Raw genomic sequence first — 16,811 nt, forward strand, 5'->3', positions numbered from 1 at the left:
AATAACAATAATATTGACACGTTTTAGTGTTGACTAGAACGCTACATTAAATAGAATAGAATTATATAGAATCGAAAAATTAAATTGACACGTTTTAGTGTTGACTAGAACAATGCATTAAGTAGAATAGAATTACATAGAATCGAAAAAAATAAATCGACACGTTTTAGTGTTGACTAAAATGGCATTACAATCTGTACATTCAAATTTTAACTAAAATGGTACTAAATTCTAGAATTTATTTACTTTAATTCTAGAATAGCTAGAATTTAACTTATTTAATTTTAATTCTAGAATTAAAACTAAAATGCTTACAATTTAGTTTTAAACGAATATTCAATTAATTGAATTACGCTGGTGTAAGGAATTAAGAGAATTTACAGGCTGGGTCGATTATCTCTAGAACTACAGGACCGATTTAAATGAAATTTGTTATGTACATACATTAATACAATGCGTGTGTATCACAATTGTTGAATGATTATTTGTTTTGTATTCTATCATTGTATATACATAACAAATTTCATTTAAATCGGTCCTGTAGTTCTAGAGATAATCGACCCAGCCTGTAAATTCCTTACACCAGCGTAATTCAATTAATTGAATATTCGTTTAAAACTAAATCGTACGCGTTTTAGTTTTAATTCTAGAATTAAAACTAAATAAGTTAAATTCTAGCTATTCTAGAATTAAAGTAAATAAATTCTAGAATTTAGTACCATTTTAGTTTACATTCTCTTAATTTCCTACATGTACATTAAATTCAGCTCTATTTCTGTTCTTTTTTCAACTGGAATTAAATTATTATAATAAATAATTCAATTCAATTCGAAGAAATTTACACATTCTACAGTTAACTAGAATAGTACTAAATTACAGGATTTATTTATATTAAAAATGAGTTCGTCATAGTATTTTTGTTCACGTTTTAGCACGAAACATATCAGTCGCAGAATTTAATGGGTTGATTTAATTTATTACGAAAGACCTTGAACAATTCATGTAGTGAGTCAGTTTCCTTTTTGTTCTTAATATGAAGAAATAATTAATAGACCACTTTGAACTCGTTCAAGTATTTCTTTTCAAAGCTCTTTAGAGTTGTAGTGGGAAAAAAGAATAATTATCTTACCGAATGAATGTTTCTAATATAGTTGTTACTATGAATTACCGAATAGGGTGGTTGTTGACTTCCAACGGTGAATGTTGACAATCACAGAGTCGCTTTGTTAAATGTCCAAAATATATATTAGGACTAGTGAAGTGCCACTGCCCGGTATAACCTACACTAAAGTTCTTTAAAGGTTCAGTGCCACTGCCCTTTATACATTCGTCCGGCACTCCGAACGCTGATGTTTCTCCTAATCTATCCTGAGCAGGTATTAAAATATCGAATAAAAATAATATCAACGAATAAATTAATATCAAATGAGATGTAACAAATATTTCGGACATTCAACAGAGCGTGATTGTTGACATTCACCGGCGAAAGTCGACATTTTCTTGATTTCGATCATTAGCAGTTTTCTCAGTTTTTCTAAATTTCAGGAGGATTCAGTTTTTTTAAATTTTCGGAAGGGTTTCAGTTTTTTCTGTTTTTTTAAATTTCAGGAGTATTTAGTTTTTTTAAATTTTCGGAAGGATTTCATTTTTCTCAGTTTTTTTAAATTTCAGAAGTATTCAGTTTTTTTAAATTTTCGGAAGGATTTCAGTTTTCTCAGTTTTTTTAAATTTTAGGAGGATTCAGTTTTTTTAAATTTTCGGAAGGGTTTCAGTTTTCTCAGTTTTTTTAAATTTCAGGAGTATTCAGTTTTTTTTTAAATTTTCGGAAGGTTTCAGTTTTTTCAGTTTTTTTAAATTTCAGGAGGATTCAGTTTTTTTAATTTTCGGAAGGGCAGTATAAAAAAGTTTTATTAATTTTTATTTTATTTCATTTCTAATATCAATGATTGTGCTCAACAGAATCAAAAAGTAATTTCATTATTATGAAAGCTTTGAGGACGTATAAACTTTGTTAATTGAAATTAAGTTATATGAATGTAACATTCTAGGTAATGAAGAAAAAGTAATAATTTTTTAAGAAGTAAAATTGCTGTAACACTTAAACACAATTTGTAAAACTAGGGAGCTAAGCTTGAAACTGTTGAAATTATTCAACTAAAAATATCTGTACTCAAAAGAACAATTGTTCCGCATGTCTAAATATTTCCCTCCTTTATGATACTATTAAGATCTATTATAGAAATTAAATAATTTTTCTAAGTAATAATTTTTTGAAACAACATTTAAAACGAAAAGTACATTGTTATAACATATTTGGTGAGTTCATCACTATAATTTATAATTTTTGCATCCCAAACGAACGGATGTATATTTTAAATAAAAGTTTTGCATTCATCGGATTGTGCATGGAGCTGAAAGTTAAGTTCTGAATCATTTAACGAATCTCTATAACCGTAATTCATGATAAGGTAATTTGCACCGAAAAATATTAATTATGAAACTGTTAATAAGACCAGACAGCGATTTAAATAACTTTATCCTGAAATGTCTCGTAGAATTACGTTATTCTAACAATAATAGTTACGAAAGTTTTTGAACTTTTACTTTTAAACTTTATCCTAAAATAAAACGTAGAATTACGTAATTCTGACAATAATAGTTATAAAAGCTTTTAAATTTTACTTATAAACTTTTTCCTAAAATGTCTCGTAGAATTACGTTGTTCTAACAAAAATAGTTACGAAAGCTTTTAAACTTTTACTTTTAATCTTTAAAACTTTATCCTAAAATGTAACGTAGAATTACGTTATTCTAACAACAATTGTTATGAAAACTTTTAAACTCTTAAAACTTTTAAACAAGCAGAAAACAAACCAAACAGAAGCTTAATAAAAACAGTACAGTCCCTTACATTAGGGATGCAAAAATATTTATAGGAAAGGAATAACTTTATGGCTTATGACCACTAAATCAATGTGAAAATGAATGGAAAACTGGATCCTACCATCTCATTTTCCGTCCAATAAAAATGCACTGATAACAGTGAAAAACTGCTACATATAAATATGAATAATATGTATAAATATATGTAGGGAGATTGTGAACTAATAGTAGGAATTGAAAAAAAAGGCACACGTGGTATCAGACAATTATAAAAGTATAAATTGGGTGACGTGGACCACACGTGATACCACGTCATGTTCTTTATGGAATTTATTTGACACCGTAAATATAAAATAGTTAAATATTTAAATGTGCTCAATAAACTATTTTTTTGTTCAAATAGAGCTATAAGTTAGAAATTATCCCTGATGATATTTTTAAAATATGTGAAAAACTGAATCGCTTATAATAAAATTTAAAACAATGACTAACACTAAAAATTACTTTATTAACGAATGAAAATGTGAGCAAGATATAGGCCGAGTGTAAACTAATAGTACGAATTGAAAAAAGAAATAAGGAAAAGGTGAGAGTAGAGAAAAGGTTAATCTTATGTTTCTCTTTGTTTGGTAAGTGGAGGTAAAATCAGTCTGCATAATATCGTAGTCTTCATAATATCGGATTCTGTATGAGTATATAAAACCACCTATTGTCTTTCGTTGTGTTTACGTAACATCGTTAAAGAGTGTTACTATTAACTCAAGTAAAGTCAAACGAAATTAATAGAATATAATTACAATTGTCAAATCTTTTGAAAGATTGCGATTATGATAAATCTTTTCAAAGTATATATAGAATAGAATGGATTAGAATAGAATTAAACATAAATTAAGAACAACATTTAATCTGAAAACACTATATTTCAAAATTTATAAAAGCAATTTATATTTAAAAAATATTTTGATGAATCATATTTTTAAGTTTAAATTTATTTGTAATAATTAAATGGATTTTCTTTCAGCTAATAAGAATTTCAGAATTACTTTGGATAGTTATAATAATTCCTTTAAATTGGGACTTTGTCTATTAAATTCCTTTGGGTTTCTCTTTGGGGGGGTTTCTCTTTGTTTGTTAAGCAGAGGGTTATTCTGTATGGTTGGATTGATATTCTGTATGAGTATATAAAACCTATTGTTTGCGTAAGATCGTTAAAGATTGTTACTATTAACTCAAGTAAAGTCAAACGAAATTAATAGAATATTATTACAATTTTCAAATCTTTTGAAAGATTGCGATTATGATAAATCTTTTCAAAGTATATACAGAACAGAATAGATTAGAATAAAATTAAACATAAATTAAGAACAACATTTAATCTAGAAACAATATATTTCAAAATTTAGTAATGTAAAGTCAAGCGAAATTAATAGAATATAATTACAATTGTCAAATCTTTTGGAAGATTGTGATTATGATAAATCTTTTCAAAGTATATAGAGAATAGATTAGAATTGAATTAAACATAAATTAAGAACAACATTTAATCTAGAAACAATATATTTCAAAATTTATGAAAACAATAAATTTATATCTTAAAGTTTTTAAAAATATTTTGATGAATCATATTCTTAAGTTTAAAACTATTTGTAATAATTAAACGGATATTCTTTCATCTAATAAGAATTTCAGAATTACTTTTGGATTTATAATTTTTCAATTCAATCTATCCTAAAGAAGTTCAATTATTTCGGTCAATAATGAAATAGAATTTTCTGTAACTTACTAATATGGAGGGCAACACTTTATTTTCTGGAATTTTGCCTTTTTCAAGTTTTTCGAAAGAGATCAGCACTTTTGAATTTACTTTAAGAATTTGACAATTTACATAATTTTGGTTTGTCTAACTGTAACTTCCTCTTCATATGTAGACGCGTCAGTCTTAGTTTTCTTTTTCCTTAGTGTAATTTTAATTTATGTCATTGTGTTTCATTTTTGCTTCAATCTTAGAATTTTTGAGGTATTATTGTCTTATTTTATTTTCTATTACGGGCCCTCGGCGCACTGACGGCTTTTGGTTTTACCACTGACAACGGAATGGCCCCAGCAAGTTTGCAGGGCCACATTTGCAGGGTGACATTTTTGCTAACAAGCATATTTTTAGATTACGTTTTTCTTGTATAGGTAAATCTTGCATATATGGAGCTTGTAAAAGGTTTTTTTGCGATGGTCTGAAGTGTAAGATGAACTTTTAAAACTTTTATTGTGATAAATATAATAATATGAATTACACGACATGTGTAACAAATAAGAGATAAAAATGGTTAAGTTAGTAATGGTAAAAAAGAAAATATTTTAACACGGCGAGTCATGTTTTATAAAGTACAAAAAAGTAAATTTGTTTTACCTTTATACTAGTTCATTTACAATCATTAGACAGGGTGTTCAGTAAAGGGCCTCCCCTGAAGGGCTGGGTCAGGAGATAGAGCGCTCCAATAAGGTAACTCGGGTTCGAATCCCAGCGATAGCTGATCGATGCAAAATTTAGCAGCCGGCTTGAGCCGATCACAGTGCTGAGGTAAAAATATCCTCAGTGGTAGACGGATCATGGGTTAGAGACTCTATGCCGTCATAGTAACCGTGGGAGATTTTCGTGGTTTTTCTCTACTTGTAATACTACTTGTGCTACTTTGCGTAAAAGCTGGTTAGTTTCTCGAAGAAGGCAAATTTCTCTCAATACTTGATCCAGGAGTTCCCCGGTTTTCTGGATTCGGTCCAAAATTACGAGGCTACGGAGTTGAACATCGGTAGCCTTAAACTCACATTTGAGTCGGATGTTCAAAGACGGTTATTAAATAAAATAAAATACCACTCTTAATCTGTATTTTCAGAATTTTTATCAAAAAAGGAAATAAAAAACGCATACATATTCTGGGTAGTAAGTTAATATTTAAGCGGAGAAAAAACAGTAACACTTTCGAAAAGTCAGGCACAAAAAAGCGAACTTAATATAAAGATTGAAAACTTGAAGGCGTTTCGAATAAACCGGGATGCAATTAACCTTAGAAAAAGGTATGGTAAAAAATGGTGAAAGCAAACGAAAATAGTAAATATTCGAACTCTTTTTTGTAGCATTCATGTTAAAATATGATAACTACACTTTTGAAATTCCATAAAATAAATTTTTTAAAAGTATATCCGTACTTATATTTTATTTCAATCATGTATGTAATTTTAACACACACACAATTAATTTTTTTTCCTTTTAAGTTATGGAACCTGATGCACAATTTTTGCAACCTTTTTCTGTAATAAAGGAAATTAAGAAAAGGCTGCAACTAGTGAGAAAATATCCAAATTTTTTCTTGGTTTTTCTGTACAAAAATAATTCTTCTAAATCAAAAACAAATATAAATGTAAAAACTAATATTATTATTTTGTATTACTACCATTTCAGACAATATTAAAATACTGTTATTTTGGGAAAATAAAGAAGAAAAGAAAGACAATTTCAGACGTTATCAAGAAACTACTATTTCAGACGATATTAAAATCCTATTATTTCCGGTGAATAAAGAAAGAAAAGACTTTATTTCAGACGTTATCAAGAAACTACTATTACAGACAAGATTGAAATACTATTATTTCAGGCCAATAAAGAAAAAAAAAGGCTATTTCAGATGATATTAAAATATACTATTATTTCAGGCAAATAAAAGAAAAAAAGAAGACTTTATTCTACTATCCATTTTAATTTAAGTCGGAAAACTGAAAAAAAAAAAAGACGATGGATTTATTTTCCTGAAACAGTTAAGTGTCAGAATTTTCCAAAAACAATTATGATAATATGTAAAATGGAAATATTGTTATATAAATATAAATATTTACAATTTGAGCATCTTCAGCTTCTTTAAAAATTCCAGCAGTTTTCCTGAAACTTTTACGACGTAAGCGTAAAATTTGAAGTTATTTAAAAAAACAGAATTAAAATTTAAAATAATTTGCTTTTGAAATTTAAGGTAGTCTTGTTTTATTTAAAATTGTGTTGATTTGTGAAAAATTAAAGTAATTAAGTTTTGTCACACTTCTATTTTCTGCGTCAGTATGTTTTTAAAGAAAAATTTTAAACGAATTCATTCGCTTTAAATTTGTAAATAATTCTCAAACTTTGCGCAAAAGCTTGAAAAAACTAATTAAAAAAAAACTAATTAACATTCAAAATTAAAAAATATATATATAATAATTGAAAATTAAAAATTTAATTTTTTTTTAAAACTAAATATATTTAAAGCGGGAATTTAATTATATTATAAACTCTAAGTTATATATTCTAAATTATACGCCAATTTTTTTTTTTTTTTAATTTTTTTTTTTTAAATAAACTTTAAATATTATTCAGCTCCTTCAAAACTTTTCAATAAATTTTCCCTTACATATTGCGCTAAACTATGAAAAGTGCAGTGTTAGGAAAATTTAGGTTTGAAATTTTTATGAAAAGTTATCGCATTTGAAACATAAAAATTTAACTGTATGAAAAATTGAAGGCACTGAATTGCATTTGTATTTCAACTACACATTAAAAAAAGTCAATTAAAAGAAAAGAAGAAAGTGCCTTAAGAAACAAGGATTGAACTATTTCTAAAATTTTCGAAATAGTTTTATCCGCATTTGGATGTTATTATTCCTATGAAACACCTGTTGGGGAGGGGGTGGAAAAAGTATAATTAATGTGCAAGTAACCCTCGTCCTAAATGTACTGTCGTTGAATTGAACACTAAAAAAAAAGTGTTAAAAAGGACTTACTTTTGAAAAAGAGCACCAAGAATAAGAAGAATAAAAGAGAAGAATAGAACATGACCGGATCGAAAAATATCCCGCGCCGGCCGACCATTATTCCTTCCTTTTTCACACTACGACTCCCCAACCACGAAGGTGAGTCTTCGGCCGACAACTAGCTGACTCTCCGCCGGCAAACGATCTCCCTGTATATTCCGATCGCCTGCCGATCGCGCCCTCTCCCTTACACAACAAACTTTCTCTCTACCTTTTCCGTCATTGCTTTTTGGATTATGGGTCTTCCAATGCGTTGCCCGCGGCCCAGTAGCAAACCACCTATGACATTTTGGTGGCCTGACGAAACATTTCGTTCAGTAAATAAAATAAAATGAAGACCGTAAAAAGATTATTATTTACGACGAAATTAAAAGTCTGTTATTTCAGACGTTATTAAAAAACTATTGTTTCAGACGATATTAATATAATATTATTTCAGGAGAATAAAAAAAAAACTTTATTTCGGACGCTATTCAGAAACTACTATTTCCGACGATATTAAAATACTATTATTTCGGCGAATCAAGAAAAAAAGAAGACTTTATTTCAGACGTTATCAAGAAACTGCTATTTCAGACGATATGAAAATACTATTATTTCGGCGAATAAAGAAAAAAAGAAGATTTTATTTCAGACGATATGAAAATGCTATGATTTCGGGAGAATCAAGAAAAAAGAAGACTTTATTTCAGACGTTATCAAGAAACTGCTATTTCAGACGATATTAAAATACTATTATTTCGACGAATAAAGAAAAAAAAGACTATTTCAGACGTTATCAAGAAAGTACTATTTCAGAAGATATTAAAATACTATTATTTCAGGCGAATAAAGAAGACTATTTCAGACGTTATCAAAAAACTACTATTTCAATGCCGTATCTCGCATTGAATTTATTGAAATATAATACGTGTCTATAGCTCGATAGGGTGGGATACGAGTCTATATCCTTCTAGAGGAAAATGCACAAAAAGTTTATTAAGCTACGTAAAAAAAATAGAACATAACTAGAAATACGTAAAAACATAATTACACTTAAAAACAAATTAAAGTTTTTCCAGTTAAAAACACAAATTCAAACCACGTCTAATCATATTTCAATAGGAGTGAAAGTGGTACACTAGTAACGTAAGAAATTAAATAAAAAAAATACTTACACTATTTTTTAAATTGCATGAGCTAAAAATTAAATATAAAATATATAATATTAATACAACATAATAAATCCGATGATCCGAAGACATGCCATCGCAATTTTGATCATCTGCAGGGGGATCGCTCCCCTGCTTCGGTAGCCCGACGACCTGCGCGATGTCGAGCACTTTACAATAGACCAGTATAGCGAGGACCGATGACGTGTACCCTCGATCCCTGCGCATGCAGATGAAAGTGGTCACCCACCCGCTTACTAACCGCAGCCAGTGATGCTTAACTTTGTTGTTCTACTGGGAACCGTGTATTTACGATCAGCCAACAGCGGGACTTTTCCTTATCTAAAAGATGATAGAATCAATTATTAATAACCATACAAAACATAGAATCAAACGGTTTTAAGTATTACTATACTATATTTAAGTATTACTACTTAAAGAAATTAACATAATGCCGTTTAATTATTTTTCAGCATTCAAAGAATCAAGCCCACAAATACAATCAGCAAACTAGTTGAAACTTTCGGATTTTAACCATATTGAAATGCCCTCATTACATAAATTAAAACTCCCGATTCCGAGTCGTGTTGGCCAGGTTCGAATCATAGCGATGACTGGTTGAAACGAATTGGTTGAACTTGCACTGACGACAGTGCTGAAGTAAAATATCCTTATTGGGAGACGGAACGTGGGTTAAAGGCTCCTCGCCGTCAGGCTAACCGTGGGAGGTTTTCGTGGTTTTCCTTTCCATGTAACGCAAATTCAGGTTAGTTCCATCAAAATATCCTCCATGAAGGCAAATTTCTCCCAATACTTGATCCAGGTGTTCCCTTGTCTTCTGAATTGGATTCAAAATGACAAGGCTATGGAGTTGAACATGAGTAGTCGTAAACCCGAAAACTTGGGTCGGCTGTTCAACGACGGTAATATAACTCTTGACTCCGCACTTTTTTTTTCCACAACCTAAGTTAATCTGCAGATTAGCTAAGTAATTTACATATTAAGAGCTCTCGAGTTTTAATGATATATATATATATATATATATGTTTTTGCGATATCTTGACACGGTATTTTATTGGGCCACCTTTTCAAGGTTTAAAAAACTCGTCAATATGTTTGATTTTCAAATAATTTTGGCATGTTTTTGAGTGCTGAATGTTAGAACTATCTCTAATGGTTTGCAAGCTGTGGAGATGGATGAAGGTTTGTAGGGTCGAATGCACAATCAAAAGATACCACAAGATTGAATCAAGTTAGCATGTCTTATATACTAGTGAATTGGAGTTTAATAATTGTAGTGGTAGTTACGCCACAATACTCCCCCATCAGAATTTTATCAGGTATAGAATTCGATGAACCACAAGTTGCTGTAATTGCGAAATACCGGGATAGCTGTATTAAGTTCACCGGATTTTGAGTGTTTGTGGTGAGAGCTGTATTGAGTTCACGGTTGTATGTCGTCTCTCCTGTGCTGCCATTGGCAGCCGAGTGTGTGCAAGATTCCGTTGTGAGTAAATGAGACTGAGAAGTTGCTGAGCAAGTCACTGAGAACAAGTCATCTGTTCAATGTGGTTCATGCATCGAAGTGAGTGTTTATGATTTTTGTGAGTTCCAATCACGCCCGGGTCACCAATGTGGGGATAGTGCATTCGACTGTGCCAACTTTCGTCTATCAAAAGGTACCTCCAGATTGAATTGTGTTAGCATGTCTTATACGCAGGTAAACTGATGTTTAATAATCTTAATGTTAGTTACAAGACAGTGTAAAAGTACCTCTCAATTCTTCCTTCTTATTCATGTCCCACAGTGGACTGATCGCTTAGACACGGTTCCCAGCAGATCACCGAAGTCAAGCATCACTGGGTGAGGTCCGTGTGCGGGTGGGTGACCACTTGGATCAATCTGCGTAGGGACCGAGGGTGTGCGGCAATGGTCCTCGTTAAACTGTTCTACCGTAAAGTGCTCGACTTCGCGCGCAGGTCGTCGAGCTACCGAAGCGGGGGTGCCATCCCCTCTGCAGAGGATCAAAATTGTGATGGCTTGTCTTCGGATCATCATTAGGGATGTTTCCCAGACCGTCGCCAATAGCCCATTGTGCAGCTCTAGTGAGACGTAAATTAACTACTACTACTACCTTTTTATTCATACACATATTTCGTATTTTTAAGGTTTAAAATTTATTTTTCCAAGTACAATTGATTAGTTTTCAAGTCCAAATAGGCATTCGTTTTGCTACCTAATAAAATGTCCTAACTATAAATTATAATTGTGTATTTTATTAACAAAATAATCCTTTTATTAAAAAAGAAATATTTTTATTTGAAGTAAAAAAAAAAAAATTTAAAAAAAACTAAAGTAAGAAAACCAAGGGGTTTTCGAGCAACCTTTTTTTTTTTAAAAATAAAAGTTTAAGTTAAAATGAATAAAAAATAAAGTTTAGTTTCACCTGAATTTCTAAATGAATATTTCGATTTCACGATTTTGCGACAGTTTATTACCACATATCTGAAAAATATAAATGGTTAAATTAAATTTTATACTTTGAAAAAGATTTTTAATTTTTCTTGTCTTACTTAAATGATCATAGACACAAAAACATAATATAAAGTTTCAAAGAGTGACATTTATCTAGAATAGTTAAATAAGGAAATAACTGGTTGAAAAGGATTTCTAAAAAACATGCCGTGCTACAAAGTAAAAAAAGATGCATTTCATCATGCCTAACCCGGCGTTTCACATTATATTTCGATTCCTACATTTATTTTATTTTCTCTTTTTTCTGAATGAATCTAGAAAATAAAAATAAAAAAGAAATTCCTCAGAATGCTGACCTATAAAAATAGTGGGTATTTTTCCTCTCATAACGTGCACTTTAATATCGGGAAAAATCCCACCTGGTAGGAAGACTATCGCAAGAAATATTTTCTGCACCTTAACCTTTTTTTTTTCTTCAGATATTCTCTAGAAAAAAAGCAACTTTTATAAAAATCTTGCAACATTTTTCATTTTAAAAAGACAAAAAGAAAATGTTATTCCTGATCTTTGACTGTAAAGAATACAAGAAATCATTATCGTTATCCTGTGATAAGAGTTTCGGGAAGTCATGCAGTTTAGAATTTATACCCATGTCAAAATAAAATCTATTTTAGTTTTCACTGCAACGACGCACTATAATATTGGTTATGGACCCCGTGGCGGAATTTTTTTTCGAGTTATCTGCTACAAAACTCTCCAGCACTAATATATTACTGCAAGATACTTTCAATAATAACAAACATATATGTTTCTATATTAAAATGACAAAAGCGCTAGTTTCACACAAAAAAAACAAAAAAAAAAACAGTTAATTTTTTTTTTAATTGAGCGTGTAATAATTTCTTATTCTAATATTATGGGTGATATTCTCGCATTTCATTGAGGGGGGCACAAATTATTTCCTTCGTACAGGGCTGCATTACCCATTAGGTCAGCCTGCGGCCCGCCATAATTAGGGGCCCCCTTAAAAAAAATTTTGACAGTAAATTTACAAAAAATTAAAAACAATGATTTTAAAAAAAAAAAAAAAATTCAAATATAATATATTAATAAAATACGATAATTTTTCTGTTCTAATTTAACAAATTAAAGTAAAATTTAATTTATTATTCTTTATTTTAAATATGCTTTCTTAAATGAAAAGATACATAAATACTTTTATAGTTGAATAAGTAGAAAATATACGAGAAAATTTTTTTTATCGAAGGACCCCAAAAATTTGAATGGCCTGGGGCCCCACGTACGCTTAATACGGCACTGTTTCACTCTAACAACACAACATAATATTTGTTATGGACCGCGTGGCGGAATTCTTTTGAGCTATCTGCTGCAAAACTCTCTAGCGCTGATACCTTTCTGCAAAATACTTTTCATAATAATAAACACACATGTAACTAATTTAAAATAACAAAAGCGCTGTGTTTTCTAAAAAAAAAACCATATAATTTATTTTAATTGAACGTGTAATGTTTTTTTATTCTAATATTACGAATGTTATTCTCGCTTTTTGTTGGGGGAGGGGGAGACACAGAATTTATTTCCGTCGCATTTTGTAAATAATCGCCACAGTAAAAAAATAATTAGAAATCATGAAATCGGTAGTAGTCATATCGGATTTAAAAACTGTGGAGAAATCAATAGCAATCACTGCCGAAAATTCGATAGAATTATTGCCTTAAAAAGTAAATACTGAAATGCACGATTCGAATTTTAAATATCGTTTGAAATGTATCGGGATATTTAAAATTCGCGTGAAAATTAATCGAAACTTAACATCGATTTACGATATTGTCGGCGTAAATTGAGCGCGTCAAAAAGTGATTATCTAAGCACATGATTGAAATATTATGTGTAAATTTCTGTAGAAAAGAAAATTAATTTATTTTTTTAACTTTTCAAAAGAAAAATCTTTCTGCAAGAACTCAGTAACGTTCTGGGACGATGTCGCCGTGATTCTGCCAGGGGGGGAGGGGTTATGGGGATCATTCTCAAAATTCAGTCCTTTTTGAAAACTGATTAAGAAAATTTAACTAAGAATATGTTATTTTTAAAAACAATAAAAGCACAAGTATAATCACGTTGAATAATTTTTGATCTAAAGATAAGATTATCGCGTAGTGTAACTCAAGGTTAAAGATAAAAATTAACTAGAGCGGATGATATCTTAAATTTCTAATTCAGACACAAAAACGCATTTTTCTCACGGATTCGGATTCTCGACCCCCGAAATTTAGGGAGGCATGGTGGCTCAGGGGATAGAGCGTTCGCCTTGGAATGAGGTGAATCGCCTTCGAATCCCAGCGAGGGTGGGTGGATGCGAATTCCGCACCAGGTTCGTACCGACCACAGTGCTGACATAAAATATCCTTAGTGATAGACGGATCATGGGTTAGAATCCCCTAGCTGTCAGGATAACCGTGGGAGGTTTTTGTGGTTTTCTTCTCCATGTAATGCAAATGCGGGTTAGTTCCATCAAAAAGTCCTTCACGAAGTTAAACTTCTCCCAATAATTGATCCAGAAGTTCCCTTGTCTTCTGGTTTGGGTTCAAAATGACGATGCTACTGAGTACAAGATTTGCAGCTGTAAACCCAAAATATCAGCTGTTCTACGACGCTTATAAAATATTATTGGGAAAGAAAATGTTACAGAAGAGAATTAGTAGTAAAACATACAACATCTAAATTGTCTAATAGTTGTGGAATTTGAATTTGCACTACCATTTGCTTTTTCAGTTCCTGCCGCAGTCAATTCAACTTAATTCAACAACGGCATTGCCAGCACGCTTAAGGCAGCAGGAAACTCGTAATGAGTTTTCCTTAAAATAAAATTTTACACTGCTGTACGGGATTATTTATATCCAGAGAACATAAAAAATATATATACAGTCAAACCTCGATATCTCGAACTTGAAGCGAGAGGAGAAAAAATTCGAGATACCAAAAATTCGAATTATCGAGAATCGCATGTTATCCATCGCAAGTGCTCTTTACATACCTTATTTACTATTCCATATTTATTCTAAAAACACTTTACACTTTCATTTAAAAAAAAATTCAATTTTTGTTTGCTTTAGAGATGTGTAAGGAAGTTTGTCTGTAACACTTTCGAAGTGGACTATAGTTTTAAATGTCTCCTCTGACATATTCGTCTGCCTCTCAATAAATCTCCTTACAGTGTCCACTGCAGAAAGTGCTTGTTTGTTAGTAACATTGGGTGTTAAATCTTCAATTTCCTCATCCTCTTCTTCTGATAGTTCACAAGAAGCTTTCGTTTGAGCGATGATTTTATTGTCATCCCACTGACCACACACTGTTAATTCATCATCTACGTTTACAAAGTCATGAAATTCCATGTCATCAAGTTTCATGAGTCCGGTCAATCTGTCCCAATCATTTTCGGTGTAGTTTTCAGCAGAATTAACGATATTGATTGTTTGACTACTTTTGTGATCTTTAATGAATCCAGCCATCTTGAAGACATTCATTATCGCAGAGAGAGACACATCATTCCATGCCACTGACGTCTTTATGTCCATATTTTTAAAAAAAGTTTATCATTATGAGAATTGGTTTTCTATTCTTAAATTTGTTTATTTTTTTTAAATAGTTTTTTATTTTCAGAAGAAAAATCTATACTATTTATGGAGAAAAAAAATTCAAGTTATCGAGGGATTAAAAAAAAAAAAATTTCGAGAAATCAAGTTTCTTTAAACATTGAGTGTAGTGGAAATTTGAAGGGAATTTTTTCTTCCAGATATCGAAAAAATCGTGAAATTGAGGTTCGAGTTAGCGAGGTTCGATAAGTTTAAATAAGCTTCTCGATATAAATGTTTCCTTAAATTTACAGATTATTTGTTGATTTCAACTCTATTTACACATCTCTTCATATTTTAGGAAATTCGTACTTCGTTTCATTTCGTACTAATTTTCGTACTAATTAGTACGAAAATTCTCGTACATTTCCATACAGATTAGAAAAAGCAAGTTTCGGAAAGAAAAAAAAACATGAGAATCGTCCCTTAAAAAAAATATTTTGGAACATTGAAGTGACTATAAATTATGATGTATATAGGAAATTTCAAAATAGGGTGTCACAAGGTTTTTTTATGGATCTAGCGAGTGTGTATAAAAATTTTCATCGGATAGTTATCACAATTATAGCGCATGGAACTATGTCAATTTCCAGTTCGATGCAAAATTTTTGTTTTGGGAAAAACAAGCTCTTATAATAAAAAGCAAAATAACATCAATAGTGTCAATTGTTTTACAAATTCTCATGATTTTAATAATTTATACGCTTTTTTTTAAAAAATAAGAACGAACTAATTACATACACATTTAGCAAATTATGGAAGTAGATATTAGAAACTAAGGTGGAAGAGAATACGGTATTGTAAAGAATCAGAAAAATTGACAATAAAATGGACAATTATTTTATTTTTTATATATATTTGCTCTTTGAAATGATGAATTTTGATTACATATACACGAATTTTTTGTAACTATAATCAAAACGAGTTCAAAAAAATATGAGTAGCTACTAGATTATGAGTAATAATGAGTATAAATACTAAAAATTATAAGGTTTCAGGTGACAGTAGAAATGTAAACAAAAGGGCACGAAGGCGAGAAAATGAAAGTAATTTATAGTTTTCTCGTAATTGATCGAATACGAAAGGTTCTTTTTGCGTGTGGTAGAGTGTCATTTAATTAATATAAAATGATCAACATTAGAACATCGATTTTTCAAGTGATTTTTGTACGATTTTGGGTGCCCAGCCTTTCACCAGTTTTGCTGAATCACGTGGATAATAATTCTGAAATAAGAAATCACTCCTGAAAGGTTCAATTACTGTTGGAAGGAGCTTTTTCCCCTTAAAACACCTGTAAATAAAACTTGATCTATTTTGAATTCAGTGCAAGATTATTTCTTTTTCACTGCATTTGATTGAATTTCGCGGCAAATCTAACCTTTATAAACGTTATTTATGCTACGAATTTAGATAGTTTAAAATAGTTGGCATTATTATTGTTTACTATCTTGTTAAAATAAAAACAAATATAGATTCCATTGATAAGAATGGTAGTAATTAGAAGGAATTTTATCTGAAAGAACATTAAATTTATATTAGGAAAAATGCGCGCTGGGGAAAAATGAATGAAAACAAAGCTTGGCTAACTTATTGGTATTAATTAATTTCGGACGTTTCTATTTTTTTTTAACAATTCAAGATACACTAAAGACACATGTATTTTAAATCCGTAGAAAATCCACTCTCTCATAAAAAAAAACTATTTTGTAAATTTAAAGATTTAAAATATTTTCTAGCATAAATGTCTCGCAATGGACGATAAACAATTAATTTGCGTTAATATATACAATACATAGAACAATAATTTTCATTATTATTG

At 30.3% G+C, this 16,811-nt stretch overlaps 1 protein-coding gene across 1 annotated transcript in view; it reads right to left on the reverse strand.

Moving 5' to 3' along the window:
* LOC122270512 (uncharacterized) overlaps positions 1 to 7,952 on the reverse strand; it is a 222,266-nt gene extending 214,314 nt beyond the window's left edge. The window contains exon 1 of the mRNA XM_043048103.2: positions 7,684 to 7,952. Within this exon, the coding sequence (XP_042904037.1) occupies positions 7,684 to 7,771 (88 nt within the window). The 5' untranslated portion in view covers positions 7,772 to 7,952. The remainder of the gene's footprint in view (positions 1 to 7,683) is intronic.
* Positions 7,953 to 16,811: the final 8,859 nt, after the last annotated feature.

This window comes from Parasteatoda tepidariorum, chromosome 5 (genome assembly GCF_043381705.1).
Source record: "Parasteatoda tepidariorum isolate YZ-2023 chromosome 5, CAS_Ptep_4.0, whole genome shotgun sequence".
Classification (NCBI taxonomy): Eukaryota; Metazoa; Arthropoda; class Arachnida; order Araneae; family Theridiidae; genus Parasteatoda; species Parasteatoda tepidariorum.